This window comes from Mustela putorius, unplaced genomic scaffold (genome assembly GCF_011764305.1).
Source record: "Mustela putorius furo isolate JIRA1106 unplaced genomic scaffold, ASM1176430v1.1 tig00000174_pilon_pilon_pilon, whole genome shotgun sequence".
Lineage (NCBI taxonomy): Eukaryota > Metazoa > Chordata > Mammalia > Carnivora > Mustelidae > Mustela > Mustela putorius.
In genome coordinates, this window is record NW_025421304.1 from 18,931,560 (window position 1) to 18,957,610 (window position 26,051).

The following is a 26,051-nucleotide window of genomic DNA, read 5'->3' on the forward strand; positions in this document are numbered from 1 at the left end:
TGATTTGTGCTGGTTCTTTATATATTCTGTATAGAAGTCCCTTATCAGATATGTAAGTTGCAGTATTAATCTCAACTTTAAAAAAAATAAGATTGTTTTGAAAAAGTTGGTCTTTTAGTTACTGGTTGTAAGAGTAAACTAGTGGAACGCCTGGGTGGCTCAGCTGGTTAAGCCTTTGCCTTTGGCTCAGGTCATGATCACAGGGTCCTGGGATCTGAGTTTTGCATCTTGCTCCTTGTTCAGCAGGGAGTCTTGCTTTTCCTTCTGCCTGCTGCTCCTCTGCTTGTTATCTCTCTGACAAATAAATAAATAAAATCTTTTTTAAAAACAGGAAACTAGTAATTTCAGAGAAAAAACCCAAAAAACGAAAAAAAAAATCCCAAAAAACGAGAAAAAACCCAAAAAAGGGAAAAAAAATCCCACCAAATTCCTAAGTAAAAATCCCTTTCCTTTCCTAAGTAAGGAAAGTTTCAGAAACTCTTTTCAAGGTGGGACGCCTGGGTGGCTCAGTCAGTTAAGAGCCTGCCTTCCGCTCAGGTCATGATCCCAGGGTCTTGGGATCGAGTCTGCATCCAGCTCCTTGCTCAGTGGGGAGCCTGCAACTCCCCCTGCTTGTGTGCGCATGCTCTCTGACGAATAAATAAAATTTTAAAAAATTGTTTTCTTCAAGGAGTATAAATGAGCTGGCTTTGGTTTAGATGTAAGCCTGAAGCAGTCTCATCTAATGGTGTCCAATGGCTGCCCATGGGTCAGCTATATATGAACCACCTGGGAAGTTTTCTTTCTCTTATTTTAAAAAATAGACTCCCAAGCCTTATTTCAGAAATACTGAGTCAGAATGCCCAAAGGTAAGAACAGGAAACCAATATTTAAAAAATCAACACAGATTTGGAAACTATTATACCTTAAATTGTAACAGAACAAAGGCATGACTCTTCTGAGTGGGCAAACCACCTCCCCCATCACGTGCAAGCACACTAACATCTTAAGAGCCTGAGAAACTCGGAACGGGTGAAGCAGTCTGAACAGTGGAGAGAAGCATCAGGTTCACACCACTGTTTTCAGTGAGGAATGGGACTTAGTCCAGGGTGTGCTGGTAATACATGTTTAAAAATAACAAGTCAGCAGGGTGGTTAAGTTCCTTTTTTGGTTGAGGGCTTGGCAGCCAACTTTCATCCTTTGGTTCCAGACAAGAGACTTAGCGTCAGTCCCTTTATGGATCAGTTAATATTATTTATTGCTTTTCCTTTTAAAATATTTCCAAGACACCCGGTAACCTGGCCCATTCACTTCCTTTGGCTGGGTTATTTCCATTAGCAAGAGGATCACAGAAGAGCCCCCTGCTCCTCAGTGTACTCTTCCCTTTGGGGAGCGAAGAAAAACAAGAGCTCACTTTCCTCTCTCCCCCTCCCTGTCAAAAAACACTGTGGATGGGCCTGAGTCCTGTTCCACTGTCTGCTCAGTAGCTGGCCCATCTTGAATGGTTCCTAGCACTAAGCAGAAGGGACAGAATAACCTTGAGCAGGACTGATGCTAAACAGGTGCTAGATGTCTGCCAACAGAGCACATGACTTCATGTTAAAGGTTGTGCACTGGCAACCTACTATATGCATCTTGGTTGCAAATCATTTTACGACAAACTGAATTAGTTGACAACTTTTAAACATCGGTAGACCTCCCATAGTTTCCATTTTTATTAAAAAAAAAGTTACGGGGGCGCCTGGGTGGCTCAGTGGGTTAAGCCACTGCCTTTGGCTTGGGTCATGATCCCAGGGTTCTGGGATCGAGCCCCACATCGGGCTCTCTGCTCAGCTGGGAGCCTGCTTCCTTCTCTCTCTCTCTGCCTGCTTCTGATCTCTCTCTGTCAAATAAATAAATAAAATCTTAAAAAAAAAAAAAAAGTTACGACCTGAGCGCCTGGGTGGCTCAGTTGGTTAAGCGTCTGCCTTCGGCTCAGGTCATGATCCCAGGGTTCTGGGATGGAGTCTCCCATCAGGCTCCCTGCTCAGTGGGGAGCCTGCTTCTCCCTCTGCCTGTGCTGTCAAATAAATAAAATCTTAAAAAACAAAAACCACAAGACCCGCAATCCTGAACTTTCTCTCGGTGCTATCATTTCCCTACGACTCCTCAACACTGAGGATGGAGGCTGCTCACCAGTTACCTTCTATTTCACATCCCTTTTTTACTTTACATTCATTGTTTGCTTCTGTTACCTACTTGGCTCCTATAGACACTTAAAGTCGCCACTGCCCCGTTTCTTTACCCCTGTTCTATCTATAGTTTCTTTCAAGGTATTCCACTTGTTTCCCAAAGTCCAAAGGATTATACCCACATTTTCAACATTGTTGGACTGGAAAAGCCAAATGGCAAGACCAAGACATGGCTTTTGTTTACATCTGGAACAGCTCACCCACCTCCTGGCTTACAGGCAGCTGAACAGACCAGCAAACTTCTGGGACATCCGGCCACTCCTACCCTTTCCTTCCATTAAAGAAAAACATACCACAGGAGACAGCGGTGGGGTCTGTAGTAACTTTATTTTGAACAGAGAAACCAAGCTGCAAGAAGTCTACATGACTGGAGCAGATGGTGGTTATCTTTCCAAAGGGTAAAACCTGAGCCCAGCTGGCAGCACAAAGAGGTTAAAACCGAAGCGCAGGGATCCGCTCTCCTGGTTCTGCCCTGCATCGCCCGCTCATGATGTGAGATGACAGACAGCACAACTGCACTCAACAAAGGGGTCCAACCGGGCAGAGGCGACACCCGACAGTAGACAACCAATCACTGAAGATGATGCTGGCCTCAAGGGCCATTACCTACTCTGGGCTATTCTCTGACGAGTAAGGTGAGGGTATGGGAGGCGCAGTACATTATCTCCTTTGTTCTTCAAATAAGGACAGCCTCTAGGATGGGGCAGGTAGTCAGTCAAGCAGTAGCGCAGGATGAAAATGCAGGCTAGTTTTAGATCTCTGTGGCTAAGGAAAAGAACAGCAATGATCAGGGAAAAGAGAAGAACATTAAAATGCCTGAAAGTATTGAAAAGAACCTTTTTTTTCTTCTTAAATAAGACAGGAAACAGCATCTTTTTATTTTCCTCGCTGCAGCGGCAGACTTGCTGGTTTTCATGAAACATGACTTCTGTCACAAGGTCCGCTGATAAGCTTGCTGGATCGCAGGGGGACACACGTGAGGTCGCCTGCGAATGTCGGAACGGGCTCTTCCCACACACCTCTTGCGGGTGCTGTTCTCATGCCGGATCTAGAGGTGCCCCAACGCCCTAAGGTGCTGCAGTTAAAGCTTCTGGAATATTGCAATGGCATGATCAATAGGGTTTCTGTCTTCCTCGTACATGTAAACTCTTTTGGAATAGCTGAGGTTCAAGGATGAGCAGAAGTTTGGTTTTGAGCCACAAAGTTTCAGACACCCGCCGCAGATGCCTCTGCCCTATTTCACTACGCGTTCTTTTCTGCGAAACACATTCAGTGGTTGAGTGTTAACTACTGTGGTTGAAAGATAGGACCTGCTCACCACCATCCACCCTCCTCTTCTCTCTGTGTGAATTTCACAACAGCAGGGGTCGTAGGCAGGAAGGTTGTCTCTCACCAGGGAAATTACTTGGTGACCTGGTGAATGGCATGGGCAAGGTAGCCCACATTGCCAGAGGTGACCCCTGCTACAGAGATGCGGCCGTCCTTTGTCATGTAGATGGAGAACTCCTTGGTCAGCCTCTCCACCTGCAGAAAAGAGAGTTCAGGAGCATTCTAGGCAGTGGGATTTGCCCAGCCCATGCATTAAAACAGGAAAACAGAAACTCAATTTTCTTGCTTAAACCCTATTCCCAGAATTTGGTGGGCTAGCATAGAGAGAAGGATAAAAAGCCATCTTAAAGTTGGATGATGAATTCTGAGGTGTGAACAGGTGAAAACAAATCTTAGATCGAGCATTTGAAGAAAAAACAGATCCAGAATCCAGCTATGGAAGAGCTCAGCTATGTCTCCTATCAATATTCAGGCTCCTGCTTGTTCTGGGATTTCTTCAGAGAAGCCGCAGTGGTCCAAAGAATGACCAAAACCTGCTCTGCTTTTCAGCAGTTTGCAGCCTCACGGGGGATACAGACAGAGAAATGACTATTAACAAAACCAAAAGAATGCTACACTCTTCCTTTACCTAACAGGGTTCCAAAAGGACCGTTTTAATGGTAACCTGAGAATAGGTAAGGGATCTGTGAGGAATTCTCGTTTGTGAGGACTGATCAGTTGGTCAGTTGAGGAGAAATCAGGGCCCTCTCACCTGCTCGGGCTTTAGTCCCGTGAAACAGAACATGCCAATCTGGTCAGTGATGTGCTGCCAGTTGTGGGAGGAACCCTCCTTCTTGAGGTTGGACACCAGCTGAGTCCGCATGCTAATGATGCGGTCGGCCATGCCTTTTACTTCCTGCAACCTGTAAAACAAAAAAAAACCAAAAAGAACCCCGGGATGCAGCTCAGTTCTAGACAAACACCAACAAATAAGACAGAGCTCATAGCAATTTTACGTTCCTGGGCTGTTTCCCCAGTGTGCCTTAATTCTTTGTCCTAGCCCAAGTCAGATGCTGTCACTGGTTCAGCAAGTAAAAAGCTATTTTACTGCATTGCTTTCTATCACTACACTAATGACTAAGGTGATGTAGTTATTAAGAATGACGAGGGGTTCAAAACCACAATGAGATACCACCTCATACCAGTCAGAATGGCTAACCTTAACAAGTCAAGAAATGACAGATGCTGGTGAGGATGCGGAGAAAGGGGAACCCTCCTACACTATTGGTGGGAATGCAAGCTGGTGTAACCACTCTGGAAAACAGCAGGGAGTTTCCTCATAAAGTTGAAAATAGAGCTACCTTATGACCCAGCAACTGCACTACTGGGTATTTACCCTATAGATACAAACTTAGTGATCTGAAGGGGCATGTGCACCCGAATGTTTATAGTGGCCATGTCCACAATAGCCAAACTATGGAAAGAACCTAGATGTCCATCAATAGATGAATGGATAAAGATGTGGTATATATACACAATGGAATACTATGCAGCCATCAAAAGAAATGAAATCTTGCCATTTGCGACGACGTGGATGGAACTAGAGCGTATCATGCTTAGTGAAATAAGTCAAGCAGAGAAAGACAACTATCATATGATCTCCCTGATATGAGGAAGTGGAGATGCAATGTGGGGGGTTTGGGGGTAGGAAAAGAATAAATGAAACAAGATGGGATTGGGAGGGAGAAAAACCATAAGTGACTCAATCTCACAAAACAAACTGAGGGTTGCCAGGCGGAGGGGGGCCTGGAGAGGGTGGTTGGGTGATGGACACTGGGGAGGGTATGTGCTATGGTGAGTGCTGTGAAGTGTGTAAACCTGGCGATTCACAGACCTGTACTCCTGGGGCTAATAATACATTGTATGTTTATAAAACAATAATAGTAATAATAAAAGAATGATGAGGGGTGTCTGGATGGCTCAGTTGGTTAAGCATGTGACTCTTCATTTCAGCTCAGGTCATGATCTTAGAGTTGATTGAGCCCTGTGTCAGGCTCTGTGCTCAGCATGCAGACTGCTTGGAATTCTCCCTCTCCTTCTGTCCTACCTCAACCCTGTACTCTCAAATAAATGAATAAATCTTAAAAAAAAAAAAAAAAAAAAGAAAAAGAAAAAGAAAAAAAAAGAACGAGTGACTCAAATCTAGGAAGGCTAAGGCTCTCTATTGTTTATGCAGTGGGAAAAGTGGAAAAGTTGTGTTGTTTTTTTTTTTTCTTAAGATTTCATTTTATTTATTTGGTGGAGGGAGAGAAAGAGCGAGTAAGCATGAATTGGGGAGGAGCAGAGGGAGAAAAAGCAGCAGCCTCCCCACTGGGCAGGGAGCCTGACGTGGGGCTCGATCCTGAGAGCCCAGGATCATGACCTGAGCTGAAGGCAGACACTTAACCCATTGAGCCACCCAGGCGCCCCCAGAGTTGTGTTTTAAATAGTAAACTATGACCTTATTTTTAACATGGATGGAATACAGACTCCTGCTTTTGCAGTTAAGACAGTGCATTGGAAACCTATGATGTGCCAAGCCATATGCTAGGTGGTGAGAAGGGAGGGTTCAGACACAGTCCTTGCCTTTAAATCTTAAAACCAAAACTGGGAACAAACTTGTGAACCACCAACTATGGAACAAGGCAGGACAGTTTAAGAACCAACAGAATAGTGCCGCATTGAAAGCCCAGGGAGGGAGGGACAGTCCTATCTGGCAACTGAAGGCAGTCCTCTGATACACATGGCTCACTTGATTCTGGACATCATCGCCTTCCTTAGAATCTCCCCTTGCCATTCTAGACCTATGGCTCTAGGGGAAATTCTTGCCCAACTAGATGACTAAAAATATTCTAGTTTACCTCCCTGTTCTAACGTGTTCATGTTCTTAAACCATCTATGATGATGTCATACACAGTTACGATGGGTCACAACTGCCAATCAGAAGTCAAAGAAAGTATTAGTAATTTTTATTTGACTCAGGTAAACATTTAAAATTGGGCACTTCCACATAAAAAACGGGTGTTTCTTCTCTGTAAAAAGCTGGCAACACTTCACCAGCAGCGTGATTCCTGGCTGGAGCTCTAGCTCCCAACTCCTCTAGGGATGATAGTTGATTTTAAATTCCCTACGGTCCCATCTCTGTCCAGCTCCATCCTAAAAGCATGGAGGCTCTGACCACAGCTAGATCCAGGGCAACTCCAGCACAGCAAAACCCTTCCGTGCTCACTGGTACCCAGAGAATGAAGTTCGGACTTCTCAAGATCTCGGTGAAGATGCTTCATCACTTGTGCCCAACTTCCCAGCTTTGCTGCCTTCTCTATCCTCCTCCCCCTCAGAGTCAAGGCCACAGAAACTCCCCTCCCTGGGACTTCCAAAGCATGCCCTACAGAATGCACAATGTGTTCCCGTGCCTGTCCTCAGGCACAGCTCTGTTCAGTTCTCCTTAACTCTTTATTTGGTTGGCGGGGGAAAGCCTTCTTCTCCCTTCAAGGCACAGCTCACAGGCTGCTGTCTTCATTATATCCTCCTTTATACCCAGTTAGAATCAACAGCCCTTCCTTTGGTCCGCATTTATTCTTTGTCTCTTGTATCAAGGCTGTATGTGTACCTTTCTCACCTGATAATAAACTACCCACAGGCTGAAATGCCTCACTCATCTAGCACAGTTCCTTTGTTACCTTAGTACACAACAAGACTTCAAAGGTGTACTGAAGTGCACACGTTAAAAAAAAAAATGACATCTTGATAACCATTAGGAAATACAAGAAACCACTTAAAAATATGAAGTTCAAAAAAAAAAAGGTTAGAGTAACTCAAAGAGACAAAACCACCACCAAACCTACATCATACATAGATACGAATAAAGTACATTGTATGTTACCATGATGGAAAACAGTGAAGAAAGACAAAAGGTGGGCTTTAATGACTAGATTTACAGTGAGTTTTTTCCCTCTCCCAAACTTTCTGAAATATACTTACATATGAATTTTATAACGGGAAAAAAGTACAAACAAAAAAGTAGTCAGTTTCTTGGTAAGCCCTCCATGAGTATATTTGACTAAAAAGAACTACCCTGAACCAGGCTTAGTTCAATGTTCCATAGGAGTAATTTAAATTAGAAAGAATAGCTGTCATGTGATAAGCTGGGGGGCTGCAGATAAAGTTTCTTGCAGACAGCAGACAACAGATTTAGCTTTTCTCCCTGAGAAGCTGCTCAGGGATCTTCTAGCCTCTCAATTAACCAGCTCCAAAGATAAACTCTTATCTGACAAATCACATTGTTCATGGGCATCTTGGCTTTTTATTAACTTTGAAATATATAGAGCAGGAGTTGGCAAACTTCTCATTTTCAAATTTTTTTAAGTTCCAGTACAGTTAACATGGCAAACTTCTTATAAAGGGCTGAATTATAAACGTTGTTAGGTTTTGCGGGCCATTTGCTCCCTGTCACAACTACTAAACTCTGCTGTTTGGCACAAAAGCAGCCATATGTAATTCATCAAAAATGAGTATGGCTGTGTCCGAATAGAACTCTGTAAGAATAGGGGGCAGACTAGATTTGACCCACAGAACAGTTTTCCAACCTCTGATCTAGAGCAAGGTTTCTAAATTGTGTGGCATGACCCATTAATGCTCAAGTAGTTGGATGCAACTGGCATTTAGAAAATACTAGAACACAGTTCTAAAGCCTAAGTACTGAGTTGTTGTTTTTTTTTTTTTTTAAGATTTTGTTTATTTATTCGACAGAGATCACAAGCAGGCAGAGAGAGGAGGAAGCAGGCTTCCGGCCGACCAGAGAGCCCGATGCGGGGCTCAATCCCAGGACCTGGGATCATGACCTGAGCCGAAGGCAGAGGCTTTAATCCACTGAGCCACCCAGGCGCCCCAGTACTGAGTTTTTGACAACTGTTTCAGCTATGTGTACATTTACAGGGATGTGGGTTCATGATACAAAATATGTCTTATGTGGACTGTGGTCAAAGAGACTGAGTGACACTAAGTCTGAGCACAGGTGCCAAGAGATTCAGACGGAAAGGCTAATAAAAACAAAAAAGAAGCAGAAATACTGATTCAGAGGTAGCTATTATTACGATAAAAACAAAAAATACGTTGTTCTTAAAAATTTAAGTTTTCCTATGTAAGGTACTTCAATTTGAGCCTCAGTTGAGTAGGGGGCAGGTTTTACTTAAAATGGAGATAATGGAATAAAAAAACCCTGCCGTTTCTTGAATTATGTTTGTCTCCGATGTATCTAAATGAGCTAACAGAATCGTACCCCTCTCTCCTCCTCCCCGCCCACACAGGGAAGCTGGGGGAGACTGTACATCACAACTTGCCGACTATAAACAAGCTCTGAAAGCTCGGTGGTGGGAAAGGCAGGTGGCGGGGGCAGGGGGAGCAGCAATGAGTCGTTACCATTGTTTTCGCAGGTCAGGGCTGGTCAGGATGGTGGAGGCAATCCGGGCCCCATTGATGGGAGGGTTGGAATACATGGGACGGATCAAGATCTTCAGCTGCGACTCCACCCTTTTGGCTTCATCAGCATCTTTGCAGACCACAGTGAAGGCTCCCACGCGCTCACCTGGAGAGACACACATGGACCTTGTTGTTCAGTTTTCCAGTCTCACATGCGAAAGCAAGTCATGATTCAATGTGCTACATATTATGCTTCTCTCAGAAGTGCCCCAAAAATATCTGTTTAAAAGCTTTCGACAACCAGTAAGGTGAATCTAGAGGCAACAGGAGGTCTGAGTACTCAAAAGGTCTCTTTCTATGACATCCATCTTCTTGGCTTGTGGAGCCGTCATTTCTTGTTTAGAGAAGCAGTTATTAGTTTCCTCTGCTGGAGGAGTTCAGAGACATGAACGAAGATGTGACTAAGATAAGTAAAATCCAGGTTACCTGTCTTCTCTGGGTAACACACACACACACACACTCACACACACACACACAGGGACACACATGGACACGTGCACCCCCCCCACAAACTGGTATCTCTGTGGCATCCTCTTCCAGCACTTCTTCAGTCTTATCAGGACACACACACCATGTGCTGGATCCTTGAGCTTACCGTATAAGCCCATGTTCTTGGCATAGGACTGGCAGAGACAAACATTAATGCCCTGTTCGATGAAGTAGCGTACAGCCCAGGCGTCCTTGTTACCGTCACCACTGGCAAAGCCTTGGTAGGCCATGTCAAAGAATGCAAAGAGATTGTTTTTCTGGGAAGGAAAAGAGAAGAGCAAAGCTTTAGGCAGTCTGTCTCAAGATGCCCCACATGCTTGCCTGTGCTTATGGGGACCGTATCTGCCTCACAGAGTGAGCAGTCTTCTCCCCTGGTGGCAATTTGGAGATGTTTAATGTTCCTTGAGTTAAGACATCATCATATATTTTTCTTTACTTTGGTGGATATGGTCCCTAAGAAGACATTAAGAAAAGGTACTCTTAATTTTAATCTTCCCAGATAGCTGCTTGGTCTAACAGGAAGCTCTTTTCAGGCCCAGAGGATTCTGGGCAATTACTCTGGTCCAGTCAACACAGGACCAACATCAGTCTCTTCTGGGGCTAATGTAACTCCAGCAGTCTCATCTTTTACCCAGGACTCATGAGAACCATCTCATCTTCAAAGTGCTCTGTGAATGCTCTTTTTCTTTTCCCCCCTCTGTTTCATTCTGTTTGAACCTTAGGTTTAACAGAATGTAAAGAAAGGGAGACCAAAAGAAGCAAAAATGAAGACACAGGGCAACAAGAATACCGTCCTCTATTGGAATTTTTTTTTTTTTTTTTTAAGTGAACTCTTCCTCCAATGTGGAGCTTGAACTCATAACCCCGAGGTCATGAGTTGCATGCTCTACCAATTGAGCCAGTCAGGTACCCCTCCTTCCTTGAAATTTTGACTAGTGCCTTCTTTGACAGTTGAGCCTGTGAAAGATAACGGCCATGCTGAGGAAACAGGCCAGGACAGGAGACATGACAAAGTGTATAAAGGATGAACATGTAATCCTGGCCAGGACAAATGTAGGTGCCAATTATAGACCTCCTAGGGCCAATGGATGCCCACTGGCCAGGCTGGCCAATGACAAGAGTCCTCAGAATTCCCAGCTTCCAGGCTGAGGAACAGAAATTATCTCCAAGCTGCTCCTGTACCATCAATTAAGAACTGCAGGGCACCTACGTGGCTTGGTTGGTTATGCGGCTGACTAGGTTTCAGCTCCAGTTGTGATCTCGGAGTTGTGGGATCAAGCCCTGTGCTGGGTTATGCACTCAGCAGAGTCTGCTTGACATTTTCTCCCTTCCTCTGCACCTCCCCCGACTTGCATGCATGTACGTGCACTCTCCCTCTCAAATAAATGAAGATGTTAAAAACAAACAAACAAACAACCCCAAAACAAAACACAAATTGCTAATTAATAAGTAAGCAGCTCTTTCCTGACAACTTAATGTGGGCTCAAGGGTAATTAATTCTCATTAAGACTTTGCCCAGTTACTGAACACAGAACTGTGGCTAGTCAGCTCATTCTCCTTACCTTCACCACTGTTGCTATCTCCTTCCACTGCTCAGGGCGGGGGTCCACTCCCGTAGGATTGTGGGCACAGGCATGCAGGAGAAGAACACTTTGCTGTGGCATTTTCTAAAGAGACAACCAAGAGGTGACTATGCAGCTCTGAAAGGAGATAACTTACCTGAAATGCCACAGAGTCACTATTTTGATCACTAACAAAGATAATCTGAGATCTGGAAATAAGTTCATTCCCAGTATTATTACTCAGATACCGAGACCCAGCTGTGAAACATCACATCTCCACAAGGAGGTTTGTTTCCTGCACCCTTGCCCTGAAAGTCACACTTACTGAAATGTCCTCTAGAGCGCCTGTGAAGTCAAAGCCGCACGTCTTGGGGTCATAGTATCGATAACCATGTAGCTGCATGCCTGCGTCCCTGAAGATCGGTGTGTGATTTCCCCAGGACGGTTTGGGCAGAAAGACATCTCGGCTGAACTTAAAAAATCTTTGCTAAAAAATGGGATGAAAGGGAATGGATAAGTGAAGAAGGAAGAGGAAAAAAATAAGAAGAGTTGATACATTTTAGGAAGAAGACATTAAGAGGAAGACATTTTTCTCTATTGAACCTCATCTTATCTTTATGAGTGAGAGATAGTAATGACTCAGCAGCAAGACCATGTGAGCTGGAATGTAAGCTCTGATGAGTATATTCGCTGTGTAGCCAAGGGCTGGTCTGGGCCTGTCTTTGTTTGTAAAATGGCGGTAAATGAATCTTCTTCATAAAAATTAAAGGATTAAATGAGTTAAAACAAAAGCTGGTAGTAACAGATATGTGCTCAATAAATAAGATTTACTATTATTATTATTCTATCTTCCTTGTAATTTCTTCTAAGTATCTTTACTTTTCTTACCCCTGACTCTATTCGTCAGAGAACAGGAACTCTTCCAACTTTGGGGAGAGAGGTCATCAAACACACAGGCAATAGGAAACCCCACCATCCTCAACTTACAGCTCATCCCTGAAGCAGTTTCCAGACTCACCAGAAAACTGGCTCCAATCCTCAAGGCCCCAGTTCCAGAAATGGTCTGCACGGTGACATACTGAAGGAGAGAGAGCACGGTCAGTGAGGTATGATACTCTCTACAGGCCCATAACAGAACTGAGGCCAAGCCCAGAGAGGCACTGCTCTGTACACTCAGTTTTCTTCCTGCTGAAGACGTTTCAGATGGTCCTGGGAAATGAGAGAATAGCACTACTGTTTCATTTCCCAATTTGCTAAGAGATAGACGGACTCTCCTTGTGAGTTCTCAAAAGAGCCATCTCTTCAGTTTCCAACATCTTTGCTGACCAAGAAGTTAACTCCTCATGGCTTGTTATCAGTATCATACCGTATAATAGGAGAAATGGTCAGGATACAACTGCTCCTCCCACATGAGAAAGGGTTCATTTATACAGAGACAAAAAAAAAACACTAAGAAAAGTCACTACATTACTGAACGATACTTGAACATCAAAGTTCCTTGAAAAGCAAGTCAACTTATCATTATGAGAATGATAAGGATCACTACATTTTAAAGGCTCAGAAGTTCCATTCTCTGAGTTTTCATAATCTGAAAACATTATCTTTTGAGTAATAGGAAGGTGCCTGAGGTAATCTGTTTCTTCAAATCAGTCAACTTTAAGGAATAAGAAATCACAGATTTTTTTTTCCTATGGCACTATAGATGTTTAAGGTTCTCTTAAACATAAACTTATTTTCTGGCCGGGGGGGGGGAGCAGGAGAAGAAACAGGTGGAGGGGGGAGAGCATAACAAACTCTTTACGAAACGAAGTTGGTCCCTGTGAACTTTGCTGTGACAGAAATAAAAATCAAACTGTGGGGGAAACTGGCAGGCTCAGTTGGTAGAGCATGGGACTCTTGATCTTGGGGTTGAGCCCTACAGTGGATGAAATGGTTACTTAAAAAAATAAAATCTGGGACGCCTGGGTGGCTCAGTTGGGGACGCCCGGGTGGCTCAGTTGGTTGGACGACTGCCTTCGGCTCAGGTCATGATCCCGGAGTCCCGGGATCAAGTCCTGCATCAGACTCCCAGCTCCATGGGGAGTCTGCTTCGCTCTCTGACCTTCTCCTCGCTCATGCTCTCTTTCACTGTCTCTCTCTCAATAAATAAATAAAATCTTAAAAAATAGTAATAATAAAATAAAATCTTGGCACGCCTGGGTGGCTCAGTGGGTTAAGCCTCTGCCTTCAGCTCAGGTCATGATCTCAGGGTCCTGAGATCAAGCCCCACATCAGGCTCTCTGCTCCACAGGGAGCCTACTTCCTCTTCCCTCTCTCTGTCTGCCTCTCTGCGTACTTGTGATTTCTGTCTGTCAAATAAGTAAATAAAATCTTTAAAATAAATAAATAAATAAATAAATAATAAATAAATGAAATCTTTACAAGATCCAGAAAAACCAAACAAACCTAACTGTGGATATGATAATATTAATAATTCATAAAGGTACAGCAATTTATGAGACATGCTGCTGTTACTTTAGCTAGACAGACAGAGATAAGCAAAAATTACAGAAGAAATGGAAGCTTTCATGAGGGATTAATAGGATATCAATCAAACTGTGGATCAGGATCATTACTGTCTCAGCAGGAGTTTGTAGCTTTACTCTTGAGTTCATGATCTAACCTGTGGACTTAGACCAGCCTTGTGAATAAACTGTATTTATTCTGCTCTCCCGGGTGGAAGGGGAGAAATGTCGGCTTAGTTCTGCTACTTTGTTTTTCTCAGGACTTGGCCAGGAAAACAAATATTTAAACATACAAATGTATCCATTAATAAACATTTGTTTCAAAGGAAAGGGAACTATGGTGCTCTGAGGCCCCTCGTCACTGTGCTATTGAATGGCCTGGAGGCATCCCAGCCGCCTAGGGCTTGCTCCTCTTCTACAGGAAGGGCCAAGCCTGTGCATTCTCTGGGGGTGCACAAAGACCTCTACTTGTGCGAAGTCTGTGTACAGTACCATCTTCTTCTGCCATAAGAGGACCCCCAGGAAGACATGTGTGCTCCCCCTGTCACAGCTGCAGGATGGTCTTCTGGACCCGAGAGACAAGGGAGGTGGCAGGATGGGAGAAGAGCTGCTTTCTTTTAATGTCTAAACTGGCTGTGAAGGGGCAGCGGAGGAGTGCCAGACTGGTCCTGGCCCCAAGAGACGTGCCTGTGTGCTTCTTCCATCTGAGCTGGAAGCCGAGAACATGAGAGTAGCGGCTAATTATAGGCCTAAAACTGGGCATAGTTTGGCATTTCATCTTTTTTTTTTTTTTCAGATTTATTTACTCATTTGAGACAGAGAGTGAGAATGAGCAGAGGGAAGAGTCAGAGGGAGAAGGAGAAGCAGGTTCCCCACCAAGCAGATAGTCTGAAGCAGGGCTCAATCCCAGGACCCTAGGACCACGACCTGAGCTGAAGGCAGACACCCAAACGACAGAGCCACCCAGGTGCACCTAGTATGGCATTTTTTTTTTTTTTAAGATTTTATTTATTTATTTGACAGAGATCACAAGTAGGCAGAGCAGGAGGCTGAGAGAGAGAGGGGGAAGCAGGCTCCCTGCTGAGCAGAGAGCCCAATATGGGGCTCGAGCCCAGGACCCCGAAATCATGACCTGAGCTGAAGGCAGAGGTTTAAACCCACTGAGCCACCCAGGCGCCCCTACATGAAATCTTTTAATTTATAAGTATCAACTTACTTTTTCAAGAAGAGATATTAGCAATAGTGCGGTCACCTCAAAATCATCATTACACACAAAGTGATATATCTTATTTATTTAAATTATCTCAAATTTGTTTAAACTATTAAATTTAAAAACAGACTTTGTATGATGCCAGAGTCTGCTCTGCTTACCCGGCTACTTTTCAACACTTCGTTGTTCTCACCCAGGGCCAGCTCTGCAGATGCCTTACAAAACTCAGCAAGTCCTGCAATGGGCAGATATTCTTTGTCCAAATTTTTTGCAGCAATCTGGGCCTCTGCCTAGACAAGAGAAAAGGTATCTGCTTAGTTTCTTCTTCTTACCTGGAATTACGATGATTAATATTTAATGTTTAATAAATTTAGTTTATATATTAAAGATAAAGGAAGTATAGCCTTGTTTTTATTCAGAAATACTGTTCAAGAAAAAAAGCTAAGTACTACACCTGAAACTAGTATGACACTGTATGTTAACTGCGATTTAAATAAAAATTTGAAAATATACACCAAAAAAAAACAAAAAACAAAACCCTACAGAAAAAAAAAAGATTACTTGGTATTTTATAATGTAGAACACAAATATTTGTGATTTAAAAAATTGTATTTTTTTTACAGTTAGGTTTTACATGGGTGGGTACACAATGTTTTCTTGGTTACTATTTAACATATGGCATTCCTGGAATGCACAAGAACAAAGTTTATGAGCAACACTTAAAAGAGATATAAGATGATAAAATCAAACTAAATACATAAGAAAGTATTTCAAGGTATAATACCAGTCTAAGAACTTCAAAAGTTAATTGTACTAGCCACATCTCTTCTGCTTTGGAGACAGACGTGAGACCAATCCTCACTAGTTGTGTGACCCTGAGCAACTCAAATTAGTAACCTTCCTGAGCTTCACTTTCTTCATCTGTTGAATGGGGGGACAACTGTTGCTACAACTCTCACTACTGGCTGAAGACCTGACAAAGGAATGCATGGAAGCGTGTGGTGATATTCCAGCTTGCAAACCAGCAGACTAATCCTTGCTGAAATACTTCTAACTGTCAGACTGAGACCAAGGCAATCCCTGCATGACCTGAGACCCAGCAGCCAGCAGTTGCCAGTAAGTCTTCTCATCACAAAGGTTTCTCAAACCCTTTTTGTCTACTCTGAGAGCTCTAGAGGTGACCCTTAACTCACACTCCCACAGACTTAGATACTTCTTCTTTCAGGGGTTCATTCAGCCCATGTTCTTACTTCATTGGCTCCTGAGGGCCTGAGCCCGCTGGCTTCAGGGCAGTCAGCTCAGATGATTACGGAGTGCTATACCCTGACCCGGAAGTATTCCTTTGTAACTTTCACTCACGGTGCCCAGTTCTGCTCTATGGAGGAAGGATGCATCACCAGCCCATTTTCGGAAGTGACAGAGCATTGATATATCAACAGAGGAGGTGTAGATAGAAAGGGAACACACGCTTTCCTTAAAAAAACCGTTCTAAGGGAATTGACTAAAGTTATAGTGATTACCAACAGAAAGAATAGTGATAAACATGTCACAAAAATAGTACTGTAGTTCAGTATGAAGAGACAGAGCATGCCTGTGTGGCAGAGCTTATTAAGGCCATCACCATGAGAGAAATGGAAAATAATGGCAGTAACCCTCATCCACAAAGGGCTATTCTTATTACCAAGAGGCAATGCTTAAATTCTTAGTCCTTTTGTGCACCCTCAGGATTAAATATGACACTATGCCTGCTTTACAGATAATCACTTAAGTTCAATCTTGAGAAAGACCACATAGTTCCAATCTGTCACTTTTACAGCAAGGAGCCCAGAGCCCAGAAACCCGAGTGATTTAAGCAGCCGGTGCCAGAACTGGAACCAGGTCTCCCGACTCCCAGCCTGGCGCTCTTTCTGCCACTCTCCAGGAGCTCTCTTCAGTTGATCCATCTCAAGAAGGCAGGAGATAGATGGCAAACTTACTTTCCGGACACTAGGGAGCACATACGGCTTTCCATTATCATCCCGGTAGGCACCAACTCCCAGATTCATCTTTTTGCTGTTGGTGTCTCTCTTAAAGGCTTCTGTGACTCCCAGGATGGGATCTGGGGGCCCCATTTCCACATGGGTCCACCAAGAGCTGAAATGAGAAATAAAAGAAAATACAGTAGCTGGATTTCCATGGCCAGAGACATCTCAAATCTGCCAGAGCACTTTGCAAAGGAGGGCAGAATACCAAATGCAAATAAAATGAGGAGCAGAAGAGGGACACCCCAATCATCCTGGGGAGGACAGGGTGCATATGTAGGCTTTCACAGTCCAAATCTGATCTAAATTCCCAGGCAAAGACTATTTCATGTAATTTGGCTGTGAGAAACTGAGAGTGGTAAAAGATAACATAAGAGAAGCAAGCAAGGAGCGCCTGGGTGGCTCAGGGAGTTAAGCTGCTGCCTTCAGCTCAGGTCGTGATCCCGGGGTCCTGGGATCGAGTCCCACATCAGGCTCTCTGCTTTGGCGGGGAGCCTGCTTCCCTTCCTCTCTCTCTGCCTACTAGTGCGGTCTGTCAAATAAATTAAAAAAAAAAAAAAGAAAAAAAGAAAAGAAAAGAGAGAGAAGCAAGCAGGGACCATTGCTTGCTCGGTCCTTGAATGTTACGTGACCACCCCCCCTCCCCACGCTCCATAAAGGTGCTTGGGTTTTAGCCTGTTCTCAAACTTGTTAAAGGGTAGCATTTGCAGAGGTTGTTAAAAACATAGGTTCCTGTGTTCCAGCTTGGATATGGTGAGACCATGTACAGTTATTGAAGTTTTTTGGGGGGCAGGAGGAAGCGGGTTGATCAGGTAAGTGGAGTGACATGAACAGCCTTGCCTTTTTAGAGCCCATCTGGTCACAAGGAGGGGTACTGAATGTAGAGTGTTAAAAGCGGATGCAGAAGGATCACTGGTTCATTACTTAGCAAAAGAGACAAAGGGATTGGGGCCTAAACCAGGACAAGGCAGGAGGGGCAGAGAGGAAGACAGAATTTCGAGGTATTTCGGAATTAAAAATCAGCAAGAACTACATGTAACAACCTATTCATCCTCTCACTACTTAATTAAAATGCTGGACAATGTTTATTATTCTGTGTTTATGAGAGTCATGATTTTGCCTTAAAAAATTATCCCCTGGGGAGGGGGCTGAGGGGAGGGGTAACCGGATAACAGACATTAAGGACAGCATGTGATGTAATGCACATTGTTATAGAAGACTGATGAATCACAGGCCTGCACCTCTGAAACCAATAACACATTATGTGTTAATTAATTGAATTTGAATAAAAATGTTTAAAAAAATTATCCCTTAATAGTCTTGGGGTGGGGGGGGGGTCATCCACCTGGACCAGGTGAACTACACTGTTAGGGAAGTACACTTCATCTTTCCTTGGTGTCCTGAGGTAATCTCAAGAGGCAACAGAACTTTATTTTCTTGGGACCCTAGGTGGCTCAGTCAGTTAAGCATCTGCCTTCTGCTCAGGTCATGAACCCAGGGTTCTGGGATTGAGTCCCACAATGGGCTCCTTGCTCAGGAGGGAGCTTGCTTCTCCCTCCGACTGCTGCTCCCCCTGCTTGTGCTCTCTCTGAAAAATAACTTTATTTTTGGGAAAAAGAATTACATTTTCTTTTAGAGTGTTGGGGGGGGTGTAGGGGAGGGGCAGAGGGAGAAACTCTTAAGTAAGCTTCACACCTAGCACCGAGTCTGATGTGGGGCTCAATCTCACGACTAAGATCATGACCTGAGCCAAAACCAAGACCTGGGATGCATCACCAACTGAGCCACCCAGGTGCCCCTCAAAATTATTATTATTGTTATTATTTTTTTAAAGATTTTATTTATCTATTTGACAGACGGAGATCACAAGCAGGCAGAGAGAGAGGGGGAAGCAGGCTCCCCGCTGAGCAGAGAGCCCGATGTGGGGCTCCATCCCAGGACCCTGGGATCATGACCCGAGCCGAAAGCAGAGGCTTTAACCCACTGAGCCACCCAGTGCCCCTCAAAATTACCTTTATTATAAGGAAAACACACAGCAAAATAGAGCTGGAAGGTGGTGGGGATGCTGATCTGGAAAAACTTAATCAGCAAACAAGCTGCCCAAACATGGCTTCTTACTGTGTGTGTGGGGGGAGGGGGGAGCGATTTAGCCTTTATCTTTCCTGCTTTTCCTGATTCCAAGAAACCTGCTCTTGGCAGGGCTGGGCCCAGGTAGCCTTGTTTTCTAATCTATTCTCTTCCCTGGGAAGAGAAAGGTTGGCAAAAGTTGTAGAGCTTTCAGGCTTTAAAGATACAAAAGGTTATACATATGGAGAAGGAAAGGATGTTCTAGCCCTTTGGTCGAGTGTTATCCTCAGTATTTGTTGATGCCAAAGACACAAAGCCCACAGAACTGGGTAACTTAGGCAGCAGTATGCTGAGCAATGAGGCTGTGTAGATGAGGTGCAGAAACTGGCCAGGAGGTAGAGGACAGTGGGAGAAAGGCTGAGGAATTTGTTGGAAGACGTAAACTGGAGCCTACAGTCCATCTGTTTCCAGTGTGTCACCCCTTAGTGAGGGGTTTTAAAGGGTGTCCCTTTCACTGTATATTAAGACACCATAGGCAAGTTATGGATGGCGTCAGTCAGCGTCGGTCAGGTCCAGACAACAGGAATGCGGAGTAGAACATGAGGCAGTCCTACCAAGACAATGCAGGCCAGCCAGATGCCCTGACTTCATCACTCAAGCGCTGGGGTTTACTTTGCTGTGTGCCACCCTGACCTTCATTCTCCTGGGTTCAGAAGCCCCTCCAACAGAGGCAGGGCACTGGCTTCCACACCTGTGGTCTCCAGGAAGGAGCCTGAGGCAAAAATTGTTTCTTTGGCTTGTTTCCTACTGCTACTAATCTGGGGCTTTGTTTCTGGTTCACCTAAGGCCGATAAGCCAGTCCTCATCAGTAGCAATGATGGTAAATCTGGTTTTATGATCTCATCATTCAGTAATCTCTGAAAACGGGTAGCAGAGATCCAGTCTCTGTTGGGTGAGAGATGATGCATAATCTGGTTTGTTGTTTGATTTTGTTTATTTGAAGCTTAATCAAGAATTTTGCAGCTCTGCGGCGCCTGGCTGGCTCAGTTGGTAGAGCATGGGACTCTTGATCCTGGAGTGGTGGGTGGGTCTGAGTCTCACGTTGGGTCTAATAGAGATTACCTAATAAAATCTTTTTTTTTTTTTTTAATTTTTAAATGATTTTATTTATTTGAGAGAGACAGAGAGACCCTGAGAGGAGAGAGGTCAACGGGAGAAGCAGACTCTCTGCTGAGCAGGGAGCCCGATGTGGGACTCAATCCCAGGACTCCAGGATCACGACCTCAGCCGAAGGCAGCTGCTTAACCAACTGAGCCACCCAGCTGCCCCTCCCTAATAAAATCTTCAAAAAAATATTTTTTTTTGCAGCTCTTTATCAGAATTGTGAGGTTTTCATTTGTGTTTACTCTTGTTCTGTGGCCAAAGCTGTAGACCTGTAGAGCTATAAGACCTCTATGTGTCAGTAATTGAGAAAGGTTTTTTTGTTTTCCTTCTGAGTGTCTGAATGTGAAATGTTTTCCAGCTCTGTCGGGTACTGATAAATTTAGATCATAAAAATCTTGGGGGAAAAAAAAAATCTTGGGGAACCTGGGTGGTTCAGTCCATTAAGGGCCTGACTTTTGAACTCAGCTCAGATTTCGATCTCAGGGTCCTGAGTTCAAGTCCTACACTGGGCTCCACTTAAAAAAAATTTCAAAGGTGTTCTGTTCTAACTGTGTAATAGAGACTGTATTTCTAGTACTTTAAATGTGCTAGAGAAAAGTTTTTTTCTTAAGGATACTAACTCGGAAATGTTTAAAAAATTCAAGTTCACATCAGTCTTATAAACCCTTTGAGACTAGTTTAACTGATTTAATAGAACTAGTTAGGTCTTTAATTTGTTCATGTTAAGTATGATACAGGCATACACTTTATTCTATGTGGCTTTGCTTTTCCTAAATTTACATTGGTTTACTGGACTATAAGCTAACTTGCTTCTTCTTCTTCTTCTTTTTTTTTTTTTTTTTAAAGATTTTATTTATTTGTCAGAGAGAAAGAGAGAGAGAAGTGAGCAACCACAAGCAGGGGGAGAGGCAGGCAGATGGAGAAGCAGGTTCCCTGCCAAGCAGGGGAGCCTATAGTCCATGCTGAGATGGAGCCTGAGATTATGGCCGAAGCTGAAGGCAGACACTTAACTGACTGAGCCACCCAGGAGCCCCCTTTTATTTATTTATTTATTTATTTATTGAGGATTTTATTTATTTATTTGAGAGAAAATGAGTGAGAGAGAGCATGAGAGAGGAGGAGGTCAGAGGGAGAAGCGGACTCCACAAGGAGCTGGGAGCCTGATGCGGGACTCGATCCTGGAAGCCCGGGATCATGACCTGAGACAAAGGCAGTCACCCAACCAACTGAGCCATGCAGGCGCCCAAGGAGTCCCCTTTTTAAAAGATTTTTATTTATTTGAGGAGAGAGAGGAAGGAGGGTACACAAGTGAGGGGAAGAAAGAGGGAGGAGATTCCCTGTTGAGCAGGGAGCCAGCTGTGGGGCTTTATCTGAGGACCCTGAGATCATTACCTGAGCCCAAGGCAGATGCTTAACTGACTGAGCCACCCAGGAGCCCCTTTTTTTTCTCTTTTTTTGATTCATTCATTCGTAACTTTACCCCCAGCATGGGCCCCAATGTGGGCCTTAACTCATGACCCCAAGAACAACATCTAAGCTGAAACCAAGAGTTGGAGGCTTAACCTTAGACTGAGTAACCCAGGCACCCCAGTAAGTTAAATTTTTTAGAAGCTTTATTTTTTTTAAGAAAGATTTTATTTATTTGAGAGAGAGGGAAAGGGAAAAGCATATTCCCTGCTAAGCAGAGAGCCCGATGCGAGGCTCAATCCTAGGATCCTAGGATCATGACCTGAGCTGAATGAAGCCAGATGCTCAGCTGCCTGAGCCACCCAAGCACCCCATAGAAGAATTTGAGATTTATAGAAAATTAAGCAGCTGCTATAGAGTTCCCAACACCTGCTCCCCCACCAAGAATCCCCTCTTATTACTTACATTTTATATTAGTAGAGTACATTTGTTACAAGTAATGAACCAATATTGACACATTATTAAATCCACACTTTATTCAGATTTCTTCAGTTTTCACCCAATGTCCTATTTCTGTTCTAAAGGTCCACCCAGGATATCATATTGCATTCACTTGTCATGTCTCCTTGGGCTGTTCTTCATGGTGGCATTTTTAGATACTTCTTATTTTTGATCACTCTGACAGTTTTGGGGAGTACTGGCCAGGCATACTACAGGATATCTATCGGACTTTGATATTTTGCTCATTAGACTGGAGTTATGAGTGGTTAGGAGAACAGTCATTTTATTTTCTAATATGGCTGCTTGAAGATAATTTCCGAGATCTTTAAGTAACTTAAAATCTTAGACTAATATAATTATGAATTAATGGGTTAATCAATGGAAACGTAGATAATTTCTAAGTAAGACAGGATACAGACACACTGATTACTAAGCATAGTTTTTATATATTTTATTTCCTATTTTTATATGTGCTTGAGAGGTTATAGCCTTGGGTGATTTTATTAATTAAAACAATTTTGGGGGGGAAGGTTAAACAACAAATTTATTTTCTCACAGTTCTGGAAACTAGAAGTCCAGAGCTTTGGGTCACTTTAGTGAACATGTTGTTTTCATTTTAAGGGGAAAAAATATATATACATATACATATATGTATATATATACATAGAAAGTTTAAAAAGGATATATGTGTGGCTGTAGAAGCTGAACTATGTGTCGACTGGTCTTCTAAAATGCTTGTGTAGGACTGACATTAGAACCCTCCCTTCATGGGACGCCTGGGTGGCTCAGTTGGTTAAGCAGCTGCCTTCGGCTCAGGTCATGATCCCAGCGTCCTGGGATCGAGTCCCACATCGGGCTCCTGGGATCGAGTCCCACATCGGGCTCCTTGCTCAGCGGGGAGCCTGCTTCTCCCTCTGCCTCTGCCTGCCATTCTGTCTGCCTGTGCTCGCTCTCTCCCCTTTTCTCTCTCTGATAAATAAATAAAATCTTTAAAAAAAAAAAAAAAAAAAGAACCCTCCCTTCGGTTTTGTCTGTGAAAGTAACTTCCTTAACGAGTGGCTGAGAATATGAAAGGATCAACCGTGACAGAGATATGCAATGTTGTATATGTTTTTGTTTTCCAAAGGAAAAAAACAAACTGTGTTGTCCTAAAGCAAAGGTCCTCAAACATTTTGGTCTTTGGATCCTTTTTTATTCTTTACACTTGTTGAGGGCCTGAAACAGCTTTTATTTATGTGTAGTGTAACACCAATATTTTACTGTATCAGAAAATAAAACTCAGAAACTGTTACACTGTGTTGAAGTATCAGCTTGTTCTAAATAAATATGAAAGAGCATTTAAGGACAAAACTTGGAAAATGAATTTTGTCTTAATTCGTTAGAACTGAGTCTGAAAAGCTATGAAAGATTTTATGAAATTTATTATTTATTATGAAATTTTCTTTTTTGAGGAAGAGATCAGGGAGGGCAGCAGAAGGAGAAGCAGATTCCCCGCTGAGCAGAGAGCCCGACGTGGGGCTTAATCCCAGAAGCCTGGAATCATGACCTGAGCAAAGGGCAGACTCAACCAACTGAGCCACCTAGGTGTTAACATTTTTAAAAGTTGCTCAGTCTTCCCACCTGCAAAGGTGTGTCCTATCTTTGGACACGTAAGAATTGGAGGCAAAGAAATGCGGAACTGGAGAAGTCTGGGGCCAGCTTGCTCCCTGCAGGCTCAGGATGAACCATACAAGAGGGAAGAAAAAAAAAGTTTGCTCAGTCTTCCTTGGTTAAGTGATTAATGACTTTACCTGTAACACAAAACGTAATTTTTTTACCTCCTGTGTAATCTGTCTAGGTAGTGGAGATTCTTTGTTTTACTAGACTACTTCTCTATGCTTTGTGTTGACTCTCTTATGTCCCTGTTAAAGGAAAAAACAAAACACAAAACATAGTTCCTCACATATGAAATGGTTTCATAATCAAGTCACATGTTTAATTTTAAAGTTCTGTCATTTTAATTAAGACAGTGATTAATTCTCAGGCACTCACAATCTTATCTTAACTAAGTGATCAAATACCTAACAGTTTTTTTGACTTGGCCTTCCCATATTGAATCCTAAATATAGAAAACATAAACTTTCAGGCTATCTTTCACCTAAAACTACTTTGAGATTTCTAAGAGGGCACCCAAGGAGCTCCATTCATGTTTCCAATAAACACTCTCTTGGCACCAGGCAGCATTAATATATCAAAACTGAGGTTTTACTCATGGTGAATTACTGTTCTGAAAAAAAGATTATTCTACTCCTTTTCTTCATGGCAAATAAGCAAAAAGCTTTTTACAGTTTCATATTATGGAAAACAAGGTCTTTATGATCTCCTAAATCCCAGTCACTGAGCATGGGCTATGTGCGAAGAGCTGGGAATATAAAGAAGAGTAAAACCACCCCTCACAACCACATTGGCCCAGGGGAGTGACCTCCAGGGAGTTCTAAACAATGCACGCTACAGTGGAGGGGGGGACGTACAGTGATAAAGTCAGGCTCAGAGCACAGAATATTATTTTTCATAGCCTTGAGGCAGGCCCTAATAACCTGGGGAAGGAAGAGAAAGAACAGGCCTAGGGAGACTTCCAGGAGGAGGTGACATATGAGGTGAGTGCTAAGGATGACAGGAGGAAACAAGGCACTCCCAGCAGAGACCTAAGAATAAAGGTTAAAGGTGAAAAAGAGCTTGGTGGTGGTGGTGGTGGGGGGGTGTTGAAGTGACAGGTGGAAGCTAGGGAAGCCATCTTAGCCAATCAAATGTTTTACACAGCACAGGGAGAGTTCTCTGTGCTCACCATGCTGACAAGCTCAGTGAGAACTTCCTTCTTGAAAATGGTTTTCTTTCTTTCTTTCTTTTTTAAGATTTTATTTATTTATTTGACAGAGATCACAAGCAGGCAGAGAGGCAGGCAGAGAGAGAGAGGAGGAAGCAGGCTCCCTGGGGAACAGAGAGCCTGATTCAAGGCTCGATCCCAGGACCCTGGGATCATGACCTGAGCTGAAGGCAGAGGCTTTAACCCACTGAGCCACCCAGGCGCCCCTTGAAAATGGTTTTGTTGTTGAACTTGTTAGTAGCCAGTGAGCACTCACGCACCTCACTCCTCCATGAGGCACACTGGATGGCTCAGCACAGCACTAGAGTTAAATTTATGCTCTTCTGACTCCTTGAAAACTGCCTGAGTATTAGCAGCTGTAATTGTTACATATAGTTAATTCTGTTAATGAAGAATAAATTATTCCATTTTTGGATTTCCCAGGCTTTTATCAGCTTGCCTTAGAAATGTTAGTACTGGGCAACCTGTATGGAGTCAAGTAACAGCTCAGCGGCCTACCAGCTTGGGTGAGCACAGGCAAGCCAATTAAGTTCTAAGTTTCAACTTTCCTTATCTGTAAAGTGAGGGCATAGCAGTTCCTATCCTACAGGGTTGTTAGAAGGATGAATGGAGGGTTTTTTTTTTTTTTTTTTAAGATTTTATTTATTCATCTGACAGATCACAGTAGGCAGAGAGGCAGGCAGGCAGAGAGAGGGGGAAGCATGCTCCCCGCTGAGCAGAGAGCCCAATGTGGGGCTCGATCCCAGGACCCTGGGATCATGAACTGAGCCAAAGGCAGAGGCTTTAACCCATTGAGCCACCCAGGCGCCCAAGAAGGATGAAGGGAGTTATTAAATATAAAACACTAAGAGCCTGGAACAGAGTGAGTGTTTGCTGTTAGCTAGTATCACTGCTACTAAATTATTACTTCTATGCTTTCATTTGTAACTATCGTGCCCTGAGTATCCTGTCTGATGAGGCAAGTATGTAGATAAAAGTCAAGAATCATACGGTCATAATTTTTACGACCAAATACAGGTCTTTCTTGCTTTTCAGTTATTTCTTCTTAGTTTTTCTACAGTCCTGGGGGACATTATTACCATCCTTTTTCCTCACTGTCTCTATTGCCAGGACTCAAAATCCCTCTCTTGTTTTTCATTGTTGTAGGCTGCTTAGCTGTTCCAGTGTCTAAGCAACAGTAAGAAACAAATACCTTGAAGCAACTTCTGACTTGGGCCTGAGAAAGCTT

At 43.4% G+C, this 26,051-nt stretch overlaps 1 protein-coding gene, 1 non-coding gene and 1 pseudogene across 2 annotated transcripts in view; 1 reads left to right on the forward strand and 2 right to left on the reverse strand.

Annotated features, from left to right (window-relative positions):
• Positions 1-2,518: 2,518 nt before the first annotated feature.
• The window catches only part of GOT2 (glutamic-oxaloacetic transaminase 2), a 28,341-nt gene continuing 4,808 nt past the window's right edge, over positions 2,519-26,051 (reverse strand). The window contains exons 2-11 of the mRNA XM_013052172.2: positions 16,777-16,933; positions 14,962-15,090; positions 12,105-12,164; positions 11,412-11,573; positions 11,087-11,191; positions 9,631-9,781; positions 8,976-9,141; positions 4,291-4,441; positions 3,604-3,734; positions 2,519-3,466 (exon numbers count right to left, since the gene is read on the reverse strand). Coding sequence (XP_012907626.1) covers positions 3,612-3,734; positions 4,291-4,441; positions 8,976-9,141; positions 9,631-9,781; positions 11,087-11,191; positions 11,412-11,573; positions 12,105-12,164; positions 14,962-15,090; positions 16,777-16,933 — 1,204 coding nt within the window. The 3' untranslated portion in view covers positions 2,519-3,466; positions 3,604-3,611. The remainder of the gene's footprint in view (positions 3,467-3,603; positions 3,735-4,290; positions 4,442-8,975; positions 9,142-9,630; positions 9,782-11,086; positions 11,192-11,411; positions 11,574-12,104; positions 12,165-14,961; positions 15,091-16,776; positions 16,934-26,051) is intronic.
• On the reverse strand, positions 18,762-20,068 carry LOC101676158 (annotated as a pseudogene).
• LOC123391095 lies at positions 23,576-23,697 on the forward strand. Its single transcript, XR_006605720.1, has one exon. It is a non-coding gene; the product is annotated as a small nucleolar RNA SNORA38 (small nucleolar RNA).